The sequence below is a fragment of the Falco biarmicus genome, chromosome 3 (assembly GCF_023638135.1).
Source record: "Falco biarmicus isolate bFalBia1 chromosome 3, bFalBia1.pri, whole genome shotgun sequence".
NCBI lineage: Eukaryota > Metazoa > Chordata > Aves > Falconiformes > Falconidae > Falco > Falco biarmicus.
In genome coordinates, this window is record NC_079290.1 from 28591822 (window position 1) to 28610717 (window position 18896).

The 18896-nt window shown below is 38.7% G+C and overlaps 1 protein-coding gene across 5 annotated transcripts in view; it reads left to right on the plus strand.

Annotated features, from left to right (window-relative positions):
• ANKRD46 (ankyrin repeat domain 46) overlaps positions 1 to 18896 on the plus strand; it is a 52387-nt gene that overhangs the window by 14367 nt on the left and 19124 nt on the right. For 4 of the 5 annotated variants that reach the window (XM_056330593.1, XM_056330594.1, XM_056330595.1 and 1 more), the window contains exons 3-4: positions 626 to 784; positions 5356 to 7415. In XM_056330593.1, coding sequence (XP_056186568.1) covers positions 626 to 784; positions 5356 to 5572 — 376 coding nt within the window. In that variant the 3' untranslated portion in view covers positions 5573 to 7415. Of the gene's footprint in view, positions 1 to 625; positions 785 to 5355; positions 7416 to 18896 lie in introns of those variants that run through there. The other variant, XM_056330597.1, reaches the window with a different exon arrangement.

Below are 18896 nucleotides of genomic sequence, written 5' to 3' on the forward strand. Positions count from 1 at the left end.
GAAATCTTGGGAGTTTTTTAAACTGTCACTTTTTTTACCTGTCCCTCATTAATGTTTTCAACTCAGCAAAACTGGTTATTGGCAGACCAGTTTCTTTATGGGTTGTGGCTTGGTTGGGTTTTTTTCCTAATTTCAAACAACTCTGGTGAAAATCCCTGGTCTAAAGACAGTATTGGTCCTGTTCAGTGTTAATTTAATAGTAGTAGAGGGACCATCTGTATTTTATTTCATTTTTTCCTGATGTCCTAATACCCACATGGAAAAGGAACTGAGGAACCAGATTGCACAATTCCTTCTTGAAATTAAGCTTAAACTTGAACATTGCCATAAGTGTACTGTTTATTTTTTGTTATAACACCCAGAGATTCCAGTTAGGTTAGCGTACTAGGAATTTTTTTTTATTATTTAGAGGAAAAGGAATTGTGCAATTTCAGACTTGTACTGATTTTCCTCTATAGCCTATTACACTGTAACTTGTGTAGAAAGGAATTTCTTACTGTCTGACAGAAAGTAGTTCTGAGGATTTACTAAATTATAAAGTGATAAAGTGTTATGCCGAGTTGTTACAAAATTTCTGTATTAAAAGTTTCTTTTCTTCTTGTGCCCTTTTGTGGGGTTATTTTAGCAATCACCAAGGTGCAACACCACTTGTTCTTGCAAAACGAAGGGGCGTGAATAAAGATGTGATTAGACTGTTGGAATCTTTAGAGGAGCAAGAGGTGAAAGGATTTAACAGAGGAGCTCACTCAAAGCTGGAAACAATGCAGACTGCTGAAAGTGAAAGGTATTTACAAAACAAAAATAATTACTAGGAGAAATAATGTTTATGGCTTTTAGGTTTTTGTGATTGACTTGATTGTTTATTCCTCAAAACAGATAATATAAAATTCGGCCTGGTCAAAATAAAATTTTAAATTTTGGAAAAATCTCTTTAAACAGATCAAATGTAAGAAAAAAAGAACTTTTTCTATTGAGGTTTCCATTTTATGGTGGAAATTTAAAAAAATAATTACTCATTTTCCATTAGACTTCCCCAGATAGATACTTCTATGACTTATCACAAAGCCAAGGGGAAAATGGGGTGAAATGCAAAATGTCAGTATCACAGGCTGACCTAACATCCTTTTGATAAGGTGGACTGTCTGTGCAAAGAAGTGATAGCAAACTTTTCATCTATCTGAACTTGAATAAAGGATTTTATATGGTCCTATATTTGTACTTTTTATCAGTAGTAGTCCTGGAAAAGATGGAGAATAAAATACGAATTTCGTGGTTGCTGAAGAGATAGTTAAAGGAGAGCTGAAGATTTCAGGAAAATTGCTGACAATTTCAAGGAAAGTATTAGGTTAGAGGAAAGTTGCTAATGAATTCCTAAAGGCCTGGTTCTGGGACTGTGCTTTACACTTTTCATAAATTATACTGTCATAGAAAGTAGTTAGTGTTAGTGATACTAAGAAGTGAGATACAGGCAGCCCAGAGGAAAATGCAGATGGCATAGACAAAAACCTGGAATGACAAGGGAGAGGAAATTGGTAGGAATAAATTGTGATTCAGTAGCACAAAATGCAACTTCATTTACCTAAAGCTGTATGCTGTAAAATGGAAGTTCCTCAGTGGAAAATGAGAGTATGGGAGAAAAGGCTTGATGTATTAGTCAGTTCCAGGAGTTGATGCTACCCTCAAAAAGACAATGAAGTCCTACAAAACGCAGAACGAGGTATTTCCACTACATAAAGAAAACTGTCAGTGCTGTTGTTAAAAGCAACAGTAACTTTTGATGTGTAGTACATTTTATAATACTGTTTAGCCCCATTCAGAAAAGTTTAATTTATCCTTTAAGAAGCATGGAAAAGCACTGCTTCCGTGCTCAAGGGAACAGAGCGTCTCCTTATGAAAGGAGGCAACTAGAGCTCATTTTAGCCTGGCAGAGTGAAGGCTGAGAGATACATGGTTGCTGACAAGAAATACTGGTTTTGAACAACATAAAATAACTGAAGACAAAAAATAATGATAGCGCACAAGCCAAAGAATACAGATAAACGACAAATACTTCTTTCGATTGAAAATTGGGAGTGTTTTTTTACAATGAGCTTCCAAGACAGCCTTCTTGTAGATTTCAATGAGGCAAGAAGCCTTGCAGGTTTCAGAGGAGGCTAATTCTCTTGCAAAACTCATTGAATTGCCAGTAAACATGAAAGAACGTGGGACTGAGATTAATAATGCAAGAGATCTTTCCAGTACTGCTTTGTTTGGTTTTGGTGTTTTGGTTTTTTTTAATTGTTATTTGTATTGGAAATAGGATACTAATATTGTTTGAAGTACTTGTTCTTATACTGAATTTATTAAAAGGTATGATTTTTTTTCTATTGTCTGATAATGATCATGAACTGTGACCGCTGGAACATTATATCACAAAAGACAGGGAGTTTTGTCACATAGTTGTTGCTCAGTTTGTGTCAAAATGTACACAGCCTGTTCTGTAAATGAGAATTAAACTATGTAGGTGGACTTTTTATTTAAATTGAGTAAACAGAAAAGGCAAACCCCCCAAAAATTACAGAAATCATGCCATATACTCCCAGTGAGCAAACTGGAAGTTCTTTCTTACACATCAGGTGACCCTACACATCAGAGAGACTGTTTTAAGCACTGAAATAGAAAATTTAATATTATTCTGAAAATTACATAAGTATAAATGATAAGAATTTTTGCATATTTCCTTTCTGACTTAACTAAATTGTATTGAAAGTTGCTTGTCACACAGAAATGCATTTATGCTGGTTTTGTTTAAACATATGGGCCAACAGCTCAGCCCCATTTAAATTCCGATTTTTTTATTTGATAGTGTCCCTTTAATGAACATAGCTTCCTTTCTGTTATTTGACCTTCATAAATGTTACATTGTTTGCTTTGGCAAGGAAGTCAGCAGCTCTCCTTGGGGAGAGGCACAGAGACATAAACAGTGCACTACCCAGCTTGTTTGTGAACTTGTTTAAAATGTCTGAAATACATTACTTTTAAAATAACAAATAGCAGATGCCTACAGCAGCAAAAGCAAGCGAGCTTGTGTGCTGTTTGCTTTGTAAATAAATAATGTCTTTGTAACAGTTGGTTTTTCAGACCTCCACAGTTTCACTCCTCCCTCTTAGTATTATTTTCACATTTTAGAGACACTTAGATGAATGTCTTCTGTCGTCGTTGTCCCCCACCACCCCAACTGTCTTACATTATGTATGAACCTACAGAGAAATAATGGTTGCTCTTTCTAAAAACAGTCTCTGACTTAAGTTTTCGGCTCCTTATTACATGCAGTTGCTGCTGCTCTGGAAGCAGAGGCCAAAGCTAGGTTCCCAAGTCCAATTTATTTTCACTTGCTTTGCACTCCTCCCGGTGAGGAGTGGCACTGTGCTGGCAGGAGGCAGAGCTCGCTCTGTCTTTCAGCACAGAGAATCGTGGCCATCTACACAGCCCAGCACAACCCGTGACTGTGCCCACAAGTGCAAATGTGAACATCCAAATGTGAACTTCCATGTTGTGTGGGAAACAGAAGACGACATCTGTCTGGGCTCTGTGGCACAAACTCTTCTGTAGGATGCATTACTGCATTACTATTTCTTAAGCAGCTGTAATTCGTGATAAGAAAAAATATCTTGAATAACGTTGATTTTAATTGGGTTGTAATATAAAATCGCAAGTGTTTTCTGTGTACCCTTTTCTATTTAATGAGTAAGCATGTGATCTTTTCACTTAAACTGCATTGCACCTTTATTTAACCTCTCTGTGGTTATGTATTAACTAGTTAGTACTTAATGAGTGAGTAGTTCTGTTCTGCACCAATGGCTGTCTTGTATTAAACCCTTCATTTTGCTTGGGAAATCATAATAAGCAAGGAAGATGACTAAATCCTGCAGCTATGGGCAAGCAAAAATAGCTTTACAGCAAAAAACAGTTAAAAACCAAAAAAGACAAGCTCTTTAATAGGCAATTTCAGAAATCTTCTGCACGTGATGCTGCAATACTTAACAAGCTATGAGAGTTTAGGCTAATTATTCTTCAGTGGCTGTACTTCCTAAGAAAAAATACCACATGAATAGCATGAAGTTTTCCTGTTGTGTAATCTTAGATTCATAAATGAGACCTTTTTGTGATAACAATCATTTGTCGATTTATAATTGCCACTAAGAACAACAGCATTTCTACAATTAGTTTTGACTTGGACATTACTTTTCCCTGAAATGTTTTCTTTTGTTATTGCGATAAGAGATATCTAGTAATATGGTAACTGAAAGCAATTAGAAGGGAGGGGAAAATTGTTTTTTTCTGCTTACCTTCTGCTATTGACATCATTGTTACGTAGCTGGTTTCACTATTTCCTTTCCATGCTTGTCAGAGCCCAATCCTGTAAACACCTGTGTAATTTCACTCAAGTGAGTAGTAGGACTGTGCAGATGGCTAAAATTTTTCATAGGTGAAATCAAGTGATGAGAAAGTTTTCCTGTTTTTTCTGAGCTTTTTCATACAGCAACAGAGGTTTCCTGTTATAAACCAGTTGTGAAACCAGCAAAATTGGGAGGGTGATGCAAGAAGCCATGCGGTATATGAAACAACTTAGGTTTGCCAAGATGACTGCCTCATTATAATTTTGTATTTCTTTCTCATTTGAAAGTGAGAGTTCCAGTCCCTAATTTATATTCAGACAATTTGAGGGGGCCTGATGGGTTGGTAGTGGAATGTTAAAACATCAAAGCAGTTGCTGAACGCCATATGGCAGAAAACACAACAGTGCCAACTTGTCTTGAAGATCAGAAAGTTTCTGAACTATTTGTTATCCAGATTTATTGTTTGCTGTGGTATTTTTATGCTAGAGAAGAGGCCTCTCTAATAGACTTGCAGATCACTACAGAGTTCAGAATCTAAATTATATGGGTTAAAGTTTCCATTTTATTCATCGGATTTTATTTTTGAATCATAATTTGTTTTATTAACAAGAGCTGTGACCCTTGAGGTTTTAGCTTATACTTCATTAGATGTCACTAAGCCATATTTAGTAGGAATTAAAGATTGACTTTTGAAGGCTTCCAGGTGGCAAGCCTGCAAAATTTACTGCAGTTATACAGATGCAAATACCATTCTCTTTACACAGATTAATCAAACATCCTTTCAGCTAAAATTAAGTTTCAAGTTAGGAGTCTTTTCCTGATTTGCTTTCTCTTGATTTAGCAGAGGCAATGCTATAAATCTGCAGGTGGTTTAGTTTTTAACTTGGAATGTTGCAGTTGCTCTTAGTAGGATTACTGTCATACTTAAAGGTGCATTCTTTTGCTCTGATGTATTTTTAACTTTAATCCTTCGTAGTGCGATGGAAAGCCATTCCCTCCTTAATCCAAACCTACAGCAAGGTGAAGGAGTTCTTTCCAGTTTCCGCACAACATGGCAAGAGTTTGTGGAAGACCTGGGCTTCTGGAGGGTACTGCTCCTCATCGTTGTCATTGCTCTTCTGTCACTTGGAATAGCATACTATGTTAGTGGGGTGCTTCCTTTTGTAGAAAACCAGCCTGAGCTGGTGCACTGAAGCAAATGCAAAGAAGTGCACCATGCTTTTCCCTGTTCTAATCTTATTTTGAGTTCTTGGAATTACTCTTTTGGTGCAGGCAGTGGCAGCTGTATATACTGTTTGCCTTTTGTACTTATTATTAACCCCTTCGAAAGGGATTAATTCATTTCAAGTAAAACACTAAATTCTAAAGCATTCCTAAGCTACCTCTGACTTACCTTGACTTGCAAGCAAGATGAAAGATAATTCTCTCTGTTGATAAAATAATATGATTAGGGAGGGCCTTTCATAATGAATATTAAATTCCTGGGCATGAAAATTATCTCTTAGTACGGAACCAAATTGAAATAATTTTCCCCATGAAGAGAGGTAAATCTATTGTTGGATTTTTTTGTGTGTGCTTCACTTGAAACAAAAATACTCTTTTAAAAGTCCTCCTCAAGAAATCCGAATAATATAATAATGCATTCTGATACATAGACAGTAACAAGCTGCATAGTTCTTTTAATGCCTCCCCATAGTTTTATATCTGCTAGTTTATAAAAAGGACAAGACATAGTTCTGGTTTTACTATGTCTTTAATGTATAGATCACTCCTTTATTTATTAGGTTAATGTAGTATTTCTTCCCCAGATTAATTTGATGTTGTTAATACCTGCCTGAAGTAAATTTTGTAGAACAAAGCTGTTTGTTGTGCTTTGGAAGTAAAGTTGTTTCAGCCTTAGGCTGAAAATTTTTCCTTTTTGTTGAAATGTTACTAAGCAAACCTTTGTTTGTAAGGGTGTTTAAAAAATTATTTAGGTGTTCTGCTCTGTATATAATAATTCTGTAAGGTGATTGTCTTTGTGAAATACGTCATGAAGGAAAATTTTTTCTTCATCCCACAAGGACCAGACTGAGCTATATAATTGTATTGTTTTCATGTTTGTGGAGAGGACTTGATTGAATAGAATTCCTTTCTAGAATTGTTTTCCATTTCAGTTTTTCTCAGACAGCACTTACAGGCTTATGAATTATTTTCTGAATATGCAGAATTATAGTATTTAAAATGTTAATATTTAGGAACACTGTATGAAATGAAATCTTGACCTATTCTGTACTTAGCTGTGAAATCCTTTGTTTGTGAAGACCCTAGGGCTATGAATCAGTTAGATACTCTTATGAAGGCTTGAAAGGTACTAGTTGGAGGTTTTCAAAGAAAGCAGATTCTTTCCTCCCATGCTGAATAGACATCTAACTCTTTTTGTTTCCATTGCCTTGAAAAAGCCAAACAAAATGAATACTGCAAACCTAAGGAATCAATTTTATTTTTTATTATTTAACCACTCCTAAATAGTTGCTACGTAACATCAAACATTTATAAAATTGTAAATGACAATAAGTATTGATAGAAGTAACCTACTTCTCTCTGTTCTGCTATATTTTTCTTTCTTGTCATGGGTTTGAGTGAGGAGGGTTGTTGTCTTAGTTTTGATGTGTGAGCTGGGTCCCATTCTAAATTGTGTCTGAATAATTTTTTATCTCATTTCTTAAGTTAGAGGTTAATGAAATGATATTTTTCTAGCAGCGGCGATGCTGCAGAGAGGAAAGCCTCTTAAAAAAACCCACAAAACAAAAAAACAGAGTATACTCCTGAATATTTCAGTTATTGTACATCTGTTCATGAACAGAGAAAAACAAACTCATAGTATACCTAAATTTCATAGTATACCTAAATAGACTGAAATCTAAATAAGTACAGTTCGGATAATAATACTCTGTATCTTGAATAATCATGTTGTCTTTCAGTATGTATTATCTGCATAATTTGTAATTGTATTCTTAGTATGGATGAATGCCACAAATAAATATATGTAGTAAATGTGTTTTGTTTTATTACTACAGTAGTGCAGTGGTAATGATGCTACCCCATTTCTCTGAGTTTATTTTTCTGTTGTGTATTGATAATGAACATTTCAGAAGCAGGGAGGTTCCCTCCCTGAGAAATGGCAACCACGCTGTTTGTATAAATGAGGTTTTAGAGCAGTTTCTTTAGATTTGCCTGTTTTATTTTCAGTATTGTTACTACATTCAAGTTGCTGTCTGGCTGTCTCTCTCTTATCTAAGACTTCAGGTACTGAATATGTGACCTAGAGACCCCTCGAGATTTAAGACTACCTATGAGGGGGTACAAAATGTAACCAGGAAAACCAAGCTTGAGTCTTAAGTAGCCTTTCCTGCTTGCTGTACTCAGTTTATGCTGTATGCATAAGCAGTTTGAGCTACGCATTGAAAAGATTCGAAAAATCACATGTATGTTCCAAATTAACGTGTCACTTTTTAAACCCAAAGAAATCCAAAGCACTGTTTGAACTTCACTGTGTAATGACTGCTACTCTTTGAAATAAGGACGTGGTAAATGTCTGACTAAAAGAGGAGTTTGTTCTGTATACACCTCTGTTATAGAAAAAGGACACCTGCGCCTTTCAATATATTTATAAACATTAATGACTTCCTTTTCAAAGGTTGATTCTAAAGAATGACTTTACCTCCTGTACATGGGATTTAAGGAATACAATCTGTCTTACAGGAACAAAAAGAGGAGTTTAGCCTACTTCCTCCCGAAGCTGTTGTCATAGGGAGTTTCACTGTTTCAGCATAATAACACAGTTCAGTTCACATTGTCTGTAGGTCAGTAAGATTTCTTTTATTTATTATTGCAGTTGGTGTCTAGATACCTTGATCCAGGGACTCCGTTTTGCTAGGCGCTCTTAAAATCCAAGACAGATTGTTGTCTTGAGCTGTGTTCAGACTAGTAAGCTGAAATCAATGTGGAATTGAGAGAGAAAACAATCCTGGAGGGCTGAAGTGATTTGTTCCCAGTGTCATGAAACAGCTTGGTAGACAAGATAGTGCAAGGTAGACCAGAGTGTAAAATGGATACACATAGGCCACTCTGCAGTGGGCCGTCCCTCTCATTTGGTTTCACATTTATTCCATGGCAAGATCATACTATCTTACTTCATAGTGATTTGTTCATGTAGCGTATCTTTTTGTCTTCAAGGATTTCTGTTTTCACTCATATTGGTAGTTTGCTTTGTGTAGAAGGGGATGATCTGTTGCGTGACTGTCATGGGCAGGTATTGTTTCTGGTTGTCACAATACAACAGGTATTTCATTACTGGACGTGATCTGGCGCTGTGAGGTATATATCATCATGAAAAGCTCCTGTGAGAGAAGGAACATGGTTTCACTTCAAAGTATTGAAACAGAAGATCTGGGCAGTTTCTGCGTCTGGAGCAGATCTGGAATTTGTTTTTAGCATGAGTCAACTAATCTCTCTGGCTGTTTTTATTACCGTAAGTAAGTAAAACTGATCAACTTGCCAGTGTATTGTAGATGGGCTAGGTAGTTCTTTTTCTAATCAAAATATGTTTGGTCATAATTCATTCGTGTGATGCAAATTAAGTAATTTATTCAGAAATTCCATCGCGTCATTTTAAAGTAGTACTAGAAAGTACAAATTGCAAGTGAAAACTTTCCTGCAAACTAAAAAAAAAAAAGGTGATAGTGTTTGTTGTCATATTCAGAATTTTCAAAAGTCTAGCATATACTTACATGTTATCTGAAGTTGACTTTTAACAGAATTAATTTCTTCCTCAGCTGACACACAAGTTAAGTTGTTTCTGAAGTTGTTCCCATTTCTGAAGACAGTGCTTTGTTAAATTAATATTTAAATTTCTGGTTAGAATAAGTCTTAAATGATGTGAGAATTAGGTCAGAATGCTCTTCCTTTGTTCAGTGTTCTTTTCTTACATCTCAACATTAATCCTTGTAGATTGTAAAATTTCCAAAGTGATCCAAAAATGTTATGGAAATTGTTGTTGCCAATTGTTACTACATTTCTCATTGCTGGTGTCAGGGCTTTCTAGAAGAATTCAAATGTCTTTGCAGTTTCATAACCTGCAGTTCTCTGTGAACTTTGTAAGTGCTGAAATACCGCTGAATCATGGATCTGGAATCTATGTTAATATTATGAAATTAATTTCTGGTGACAGTAGAGATAATTCTGTACCTGCACTTGCAGGTTAGTATAATGCACCTGTTGTTATATTTAAGTACTTCAGCTGACTTGTGTGTTGCCTGGCTCCTTCTATGCTGCTCTTGCAAATGCTTCAAAGGAGGAACACTTAAAATACACAGTATTAGGAAATGCAACTAATTGGTAGTTCTTTGCTATTTATTGCTGGGAGGCGAAATGTTCCCAGGGTCATGCTGCCAGAGAAATCTGAGAAGAAAACTAGAAGTCTCCGACTGACAGTGATCTGGTCTAGTCTGTGCTTTTATGCAAAGCAGAACTAACGCTCTCATGTTGCAGCTGAAGCAGTCTGTTTGCAGAACCCTGAAAACTGCGTCTCTGCTGTAGGCATTTATATTTTGTAAATCACTGTTGTAACTAGACATTAAGCAACCAATATTTCCTAAAGACTGTGATGAGACAAAGCTATTGTTCTTCATTGCTGCCAAGGGAATGGGGAATCTACTGGAAATTGCCATAACTAAAAAGCTACAAATCAGAGCTTCTCAAGTCAAAATGTGAATAAGTCACAACCGTGGCTTCAAGTGACACGTTCCTTCCATTTGTGATTTTAAACTACCTTCTGGATAAGGAAAAACGAGGAGATGTTTGGAGCAGAATTTGTTCTGTGGTATGTATGGTTTGCAGAAAATAGGAGGGAAGTGAATGTGGTGAGCCAAGACGGACAGCAAGGGAGGCAGAGCAGTGTGATACCTTCATGAATCACTGTTTAAAGGCCAATCCCAATGCTTTTAAGAAGTGTGAGGAGTGACCAGTGATAGCCTCCTAGCAGGAGAAGCATTTCACTGGCTTGTGATTACACCATTTCACAGGGGTGGCTGTGCAGCCCCGCAACCTGAGCTGGTCCTTCTTGACTTTCAACGTCTAGAGTGCTGCTATTTCAGACAACTGCATGTTTGAATGGGTGCCTACATTAACAGCTGCTCATGTGGGAGCCAAACTGGTTCCTCTTATACGAGAATCTTTCTGCACATAGGTTAGCAAAAGAAGTTTTACCAAATGTGAACAGAAGCTCTTTGTAAAACATTAAATATTTCTGGTGTATTAAATTATGTTTATCTAAATATCAGAAGGCAGGAATCCAGATGAAGGATCAAGTATATGCAATAATACCTCATTTTCCTTGGCCAAAGAAAAAAGAACAGATATTCTCTTAATGCAGAGCAAGAAGAAAATGATAGTAAATCTGTTTTGAACTGTAGAATATGAATTCCTTATTGAGCCGAATTCCTTAGTATGAAGAATTTTTCAAATAACGTTATCTCTGACAGGTAAGTTTTCTAGTAGAAGGGCTCACATAGCCTTGCAGTGGTGTGAAGGTAGTGATGTTTAGGGTTTGTGCTGGCTTAATGAAGCGTGCATATTGAAACAAAACTAGTTAATAACGATAGTGGATTTCTGCTAGGATGTAAGAACTGAAATGCCATATGCTTGTCCTCATGTTGTTGTCTTATTGCGGGCTGAACATCTGGCTTGGTTTGTTTTGGTGCAGATATTTTCCGACAAAAAATGAGGTATGTAGACATCATAGATTTAAGCTGACAAGCACAGTTTCTGTGGCGGACATAAAGAATAATGGACTACCCCACTGAAAGTCATGGCAACTTGTATGGGGACTGCTCAATCCTGCCAGACGTTTTCCTTACAGAACTGGTGTTTTTCCCATTTATGGTATTGGTTTGAATCCTTGTCTTAGTTGATGAACACCAGTGGTTAACATGGGGCTTGAACTGAAGGCTGTTTTCAAAAACTTTAATTGTAATAGAAGTGAAAGCTTTAGTCTTTCAAAGTTCAAGGAACGTTTTTTTTTAAAAAAAATCTAATGTTTACTAGAATTACAGCCTGCAAATCCGCACAGATGATGAGTATGTGTGTGTCCTTACTCTGTGCACTCCTATGCCAAAAGGAGGTTTAGGGATAGCAAGCAAGGCTTCCAGTGAGATCAGTTTGAAGTAAGTCTGATTTAAGGAATTCTGGTTTTTGTCATTTGTCATCAGATTGGTATTTAGTATACCATGAGCTCTGTTTTCACTCGGTTTACTGACTTACTGACATATTTGCTTTGTCTCAGTGATACAGTTTGGGAAGTGTTGATGACATTAACTACCTCGCAAAAGTGTGCTTCACCCACCAAGCGCCATTATTCTGATAATAAGTGGGTTCTTCAGTTTCAAAACGTTCGTCAATTCTCTTTGGTTTTTAGTTACGCTGTCTGCTTTGCAAAGTGAGCAACTGATTTTCTACCATGGTACAGTTTGTTTAGTTAAGGACTTGGTAGTTTTGTCCATTTTTCATGTGAAATGCAACAATAGTTCGGTGAACTGTTGGCCTTGGCTTAACCTGGTTCTCCGGAAAGCCTCTGTAGACAGAGCAAACACTTGCAGAATTAAAAGGCGATCTGGCACTTAAGAGAGGTGTCTATTCCCTGCATTTTCAGGCTTTTCAGGACCCAGGGAATTTCACATTGGGCATTTGGAGTCACTCTTCCAGAAGGACAGAAGCTTTGTAGAAACTTTTGGCCTTTATGTATGTTCTGAAATTCAAAGGTGTACAGTTTTGAAAGCTCTTCTCTCCTCCAGGCAACAAGCTGTGCTGCAATAGAGCAATTAGGAATACTTTACACATATTTTTAAGGCAAGAAAGCAATCTAGCTGCAAGTCAGTTTTTAAATCTTAACTAACGTAAGGGTACAAGGCCACAGTCTTCACCTCCTGCTGGCACCCAGGCACCTGCTACTTTATTCCCAATGTGCTTCCCTGCCTGGGCACTAGTGCTAGCATGCATCTGACCCCAAGGATCTGAATTGGGAAGCTGTGCCAGATAGCCCCACCAGAAATTTACTCTCACACCCACTGCATTCTTCCTAACTCTGCCTCTCCCCATCGTTCCATCTCCTGCCCTCCACTCCATGCCTCTGTTGTGCTTCATGTAGGCTTGAGATTTACCACATTTCTTATGGGCCAAGGATTCTCTTCATAAAACATATTTCTTCCCTATAACTTCTTTCCATTTTGTTGTCTTGGTTGCTTACAGCACACTGTTCCCCATCTTGAACCATCATTCTTTACCAGGTATTTTTATTTGCCTAGCCTAGTCTATGCTGAAAGCTCTTTATGGGATGCAAGACACCGTATTTTGGAGAGAGGGTTATCATCTGGCTCTAATTCACCAGGTCACTGCTGTAAGTAGTTGTTGTCTTTTAAATTTACACTTTTCTGTAATAAAGATACAAGAAGCTAACCTTGTTGTATGCACCTTGTTTTCAGTTTTACTTCCTTTCTCTAATGCTGTACGTGCATTAACTGAAACTAAGTAATGTGTGGATTGCTTCAGATTTCAGTAGAAAACGTCCATAATCTGACCTGTGAACAATCTGAGCTTGGTTTAGGTCAGTGGAGATGAGGAGTCTGTGCACCACTTGTGAGGACAGTGGGACTGGATGGAGACCAGTCTCTGCTCCATGAACATTGTAGCTTTATTACTAACATTACAACTCTGCTCCATTGTAGCCTCCGGACTCTTGTCGCCTACAGCAGCGGCACAGATCACAAGAAGGGCATACAGCAATGCCCCAGGTTTACCACCCTTCTTTTGGCTGCGGCTCTGTGATAGACTTATGCTGAGCATATAGAGGATGCTGAAATAGCCTCTGGAGCGGACATACACCACTGAGACACTCCCCTTCTTTTACAAGACTTTAGATGTAGGACAGAGAGCCTACTGAGGCCAAAACAGATGTTAAGAGATGAGACCAGTGTGGTTGCCAGTTACTGCCAAGCATCAGTGAGCTGGTAGCACCAGCTGCACATCTAGCATGGTTTATGAACATACCTCGGCTTTTTCAGCTGTGCCTTGTCGCTTCACAGATGAGACAAGGCTGCACCTGGTACAGCCGTGGGAGGAGAGGAAGAGGAGTTGGTGCTGTGCAGTCTGTTATCTCTGCACAGGCAGTTAGCAAGCAGTTTGGAGGCCACAGACCATATGTGGGAGCCACTGGGGCACAAGATTAAGCATGTTTTCTTCATTAAAAATATTTTATGCTAGTAAGTTCACTCAGTTTGGGGTTTGTTTGGGGATTTTTGTAGGCAAGCAAGCATTAGGATCTGAGGTTCAGTGTGACTTTTTGGCACATGAAGGAAGAATGCTGCAAGTAATGAATCAAAAAAAGTCAAGAGAAAGATTCAGAGAGAGAGATTAGCAACTTCCTTAGAAACTGCAGATGTTTCTGAGGAAAACTGGGCAGACACAGACATGCTCCTGGCAAAAAGAACAGTTTTGAGAAAATCTTTTCATTTTCATTCTTCCAGTTATAGATACCTAAGTGTCATTTTACTGGAGCACTCAAAATGAGCAAAACATGCCCAGTTTTGTAACAAGAAACATAAGCAGAATTGGAGGTTTTCCTCTTGACTAAAACTGATAAGGTTTTTGTGAATTTTATTTGTAACATCATTTAAGGTGTTTCTGTATACTGGGACTCAGAAGGCTGTGGCGCTGAAATGGTAGTGCACAGCAGGAGTAGCGTCTGGTTCTGACTTAACTACCCACAGAGTAAGTTTAGAATGTCAGGTTCTAAATTAAGTATCAGAATTTGTGATTTCCCTATCTATTTTTTACGTGTGGGTATTGGATCAGGAGCTCTTTCAGCTGCTTGACTTTAACCAAAGCCAGGTTCAAATAGGGCCATTCAGTTCTGTATTCTCTACTTTTGGGGAGTGTGTGTGGGGGTGTTGATATTTTGTGCCTTGAATCTCAGTCTGTACCTCTCCTTCAGTTCAAAAAAAATATTGTTGTGGGTACTGTGTTGAATCTGCCAGCAGTAAGTTGGGATTTATCCCATGACATAAGCTGCATAAGCGTAAATGAGATGCAGTTGGAGGAGGGTGCGTGGAGCAGGCAGTTTGCAGCTTGAACTGCTCAGTGCATTTAAGGCCTTTACAAGCCCTGTCTGATTATTCAGGAGCTGTGTCAGGTTGGGCATCTCCCTTCTGTTTACCTGTAAAGGGAAATGAACTTTTTATGGATGGAGACTCTTAATGGAATGGAAATGAATTCTTTATTCCCACTCCAGAGCCAGATTCCAGACGGTCTGGTTATAGTATTGTCACGTAATCAGTACTTGCTTTCACACTCATCTTGGTTAATGTCTGGCAAAAGATCTTTGAAATTGCAGGGTCAGTTCCTTTTAATTTTCTTAGTTTTCCTAAAATATTTAAGAGGAGTAAATGAATATTTAAATTCTTGACTTGCTTAAAACAGGTTTGTTTTTTCTAAATGTTCCAGTACATACAGATATGTCAGATACTGAGGAGCAGTCTTACATGATATAGAGCAGTAGCATAGAAACACTCTTCCAGAGGCTGGAATAACAGTACCACTACTGGTTTCTTACAGTCTTGTGGGTGCAAGGATCTGCATGGAAAGGAACAGTTCTGGCTTCTCTGAACTTTAAAGCTACCTTGGGATAAATCTCCATAAATTTCATGTGAAATCTCAATCACATACTAGGTTTTCTTTGTACTAGAAATCTCATGATATAAGGTTGTTGTGTCTTTCACTTTTGTTAAAACCACTGTCAGAACAATTTCCCTTGTGTTATTCTAGTGCTCTTGTTTCTGGCTAATGCACTGGTGAGGTATGACAACTTCAACAGAAGTTGACTCTCGTTTTTTTGAATGGCTGAAACATTTCTGCTTTAGAATTAATGCTTACTTTATCTGTACCTTTTGTTCCTTTTGCTTCCTCTTGTCCCTTACGAGCGTGCTGGAAACATGCATTCCACAGTGAGTCAGCATGGCCTGATGGCCTGATTGTGAGTTATAAATCTAAGCACTTACTTGCTGTGTGGCCTTAAAAAACTTACTTAACCTCTGCTTCCCCACCAGTAAAATCAGTGTAATCTATCAATCTTTGAGCGGTGTTGCCATTAATATGCATTAAAAGATATTTAAAAATAAATATTGGTACTGATAGCCTGTACGCTTTTTTACTCTAAGTAATTATATTCATTTTACCCAATATATTCTAAGCATAATCTAATGACAAAGGAGTATAATTCCTTGATGTGTCAGTTACTAATCTCGTTTCCTATTCTTTAGCACTCTTAGGCATGCATGACTTGTAGACAAAAGCTCTGATCTTAGATCATCACTCTCCGGCTGAGACTCCTGCACCAGTGTGTGAAATCCCGTTGATTTCAGTGGCTGTGGGTAAGAGCAGTCCAGAGATGATGCAGATCCAGAATCGCAGCCAGGTGTGGGAGACCTGCCTGTTTTCAGCTAGGCATAATAGAAATGGAAGACAACTGAAATACAGAAGCTGAGCCAGGTGTCTGCTGTTTTAAAAAAAAAAAAGTTTTTAAGAAACCCATTCCCAGGGTCAGTGCCTCTGGCTGCAATTCAGCTTAGGCAGATTAGGAAGGATTGTGACCAAGGCACTTCCCTTTCTTCTTTCTGGTGGATGTAAGGGCTCTCGCATTTCCCTGTTGAGCAGGGGATCAGCTTTCATTCTGGAAACAAGTTTGGCAGCAAGAGGATGTGTGAGCTATGGAACTGGAGCTTTGGAAGCTGTTCAGTGACATTTCTCCACTCTTAGCACATCATTTAACGACAGCGCTTGATGGCCAGGTCCTAAATCCAGCACCCAGTCTCAGAAGTCAGGCCAGACATTGCATGTTTGTGTGCAGGAGGCTAGGGGAGTGCTCTCCAGCCGTGTCTCGGACTAGCTATAGAGCTCCTTTGCTCAGACTGCTCCAATCCCACAGTTACTGTCATTTTCACAGGGTGAAGATGAGTTTTTGCAAAGGGGCTTCGTTCTTTCCCATAGCATTTTCAAGTCTGCTCGCTCGGTTGCCGGTCCAGGCCCTCACCCAGGATCATATCTTCAAGGTCTGATTCAGGTCCTGTACGGCCCTTGCCAGCACCTGGTCCTGTGCAGTAGAGGTTAGTGCCAAAACCCCTCACAGCTACGGAGGAGGCAAGTATTTGTTCTCAGAGCAGACAGGGGCTGGTGGCCCAACATGTCTCCGGGTTTCCAGAAGGAACAAGTTCAGGGAACTTCAAAGGGCGGGAGCGGGGGAAGAAGAAGCAATCAAGAATCCACTGAGAGACAGGAGGGAGGAAGAGTAAAGGGAATTCAAGGTCCTGATGGCAGGTAGCACTTTACAAGGCTTTATTTTGGCTGCAAAACTCATTGCTTTCACTATCACTGTGCATAGTGTTGGACTCTGGGAACAAAATGCCGGTTTTCAAGCTGCTGCATTGTAAAAAGCTGCCTGGAAATGTTGCCTTGATTTTGGTGGGGCTCTTGATGTAACAGAGCTAACATCAGTGACACCTATCTAGTATGGAAACAGCCAGACTAAAGGGCATTCTTAGAGCTACAAGAGGTATGAGTTAGGCAGTCTTAGAGCTCCTGTGTAAGCTTCATTGATTTAGATTTTCTACTGTGCTGTGCTTTATAAAATATCCTTTACCACAGATTTTATTGCACTGAGCTGGGGCAAGATGAAGTGTGAACGTCTCTCGCTGGGTGTTCATGTCTTGGCCTCTGTTGGGCACATAGACCACCAAGAGATATGTTACACTGATTGTTAAATTTAAAAATAATAGTAATTGTGATTCTAGAAAAATCTTTCTCCCTCTGCAATCAAAGGTACATCTTCTTTTAGATCAGTTGCGTCCTTTGCATTCCCTTACTTGGCTGCTGGCTCATCTTTCATGAGGATAAACATAGAGTTTGAGGGAATTTCCCAGGTGGAAACTCCCTGTTCTTTATGAGAACACTGTGTGCAGTGTTAACTGTGTGTAACAGTCACTTCACTTTACTTTTGGTCCAGTATCATTTTTATTAGCCTCATTCTTTTTTGGGGATGGGGGTGGGTGGGCACGGTGTGGCAGGGAAGGTGAGAAAAGGACTTGCTAACTCCCTATTAGTTGTGCAGATTGCAGTCTCGCTTTCCCCACTGTAAATCCAGAGTAACTCCACTGAAGCAACGTTACTCCAGCTTTCAACTATGGAATTGCCCGTCTTCATTGTCTTGAGGCTGGTTGTACACAGAGAGATCAGTAGAGATTGATAAAGCTATCTAACAAACAGAACTGTCTTTCAGCTGTGTGAATTGCAGGCAACTCATCAACCATTCACAGTCCAGAAAAGTATTTTTGGATATGAGCAGCTCATCAGTTCGTCAGAGGTACTGCTGTGCCTTAGCAATACCTTAGGTCACTTATCCTGTCTTAGCAAGAACTTAGGTCACTTATCCAGTGGATTTTGTCTTACCAGTTCTGTGCATGTAAATATTTGGTTATAATTCATGATAGAAACACAAAAGCATGGGAATACTGATTGACAGTTACTCTGGGAATTTGTGCAGAGATGGGTAAGCTGAGTTACATTGCTGAAATGCTGTCACCGGCAGACTATAAGCATCTTTAAAACCCTGTGAAAAATGTAGATTCCTCTTCTAAAGAGATCACCTGTTTCCTTTTGCAAAATACTCTTCCAGGAGTTGTTACAATTTGTAAACAAATGAATTTCTTTACCATTACAAATCACCAGCTCAGGCAGATTTTGGTCAGTGTGTCCCCTCATCAGCCTCCTGCCCTGTCTGTGTGTGAAGTCACACACAACATCTGGGTTGTTGTTTTGTTGGGTTTTTTTAATGAACCAGCTCTAAGATGAGGTGCTTGCCTGCCTTTGTGAGTCTAGATGATAGAGTTGGTTGAACTGTACTGATGAGCAGGCTGAGGCTTTCCGAAAGCTCTTTCAGTTTAGGTTCGTTCAGTGCAACACCAAAATAAGCTTAAGTTTTGGAAGAGGTGGTTTTACAGCCAAATGATCTTACTGCTTTCCTAAGCAATTTTAAGAAAAGAGCTATATAATAAGTGCAAGCCTCTGGCCTGTTCTTTCAGTCCTTGCAGGTGCAGGTACTAATGCGCGGGAATTCAGCAACAGTGCTTCTATTGGTAAAAACTGCTTGTAAAACTAAGAGGTGCAAGATAATTGTTAATGCATTGGAACTTGGCTACTCAGTGTTCAGTTATCTAGCTAAATTAAATACTGATTAAAACGCTTAGGCTCTGCTTGCAACGTCTTCAGTTTTAACCTCTGAATGCATTTTCTTTGTATCGGGAAACAGGAAAAAAAAAAAGTTATTTGGAATTTTAGTAATGAGGCGGTTTGAAGACCAAGTCCTGAAAGCAGGAAAGTTATTCTGCATAGCGTATTGGAAAGCAAATGAAAGTAAAGCCAGCCCTCCATAGG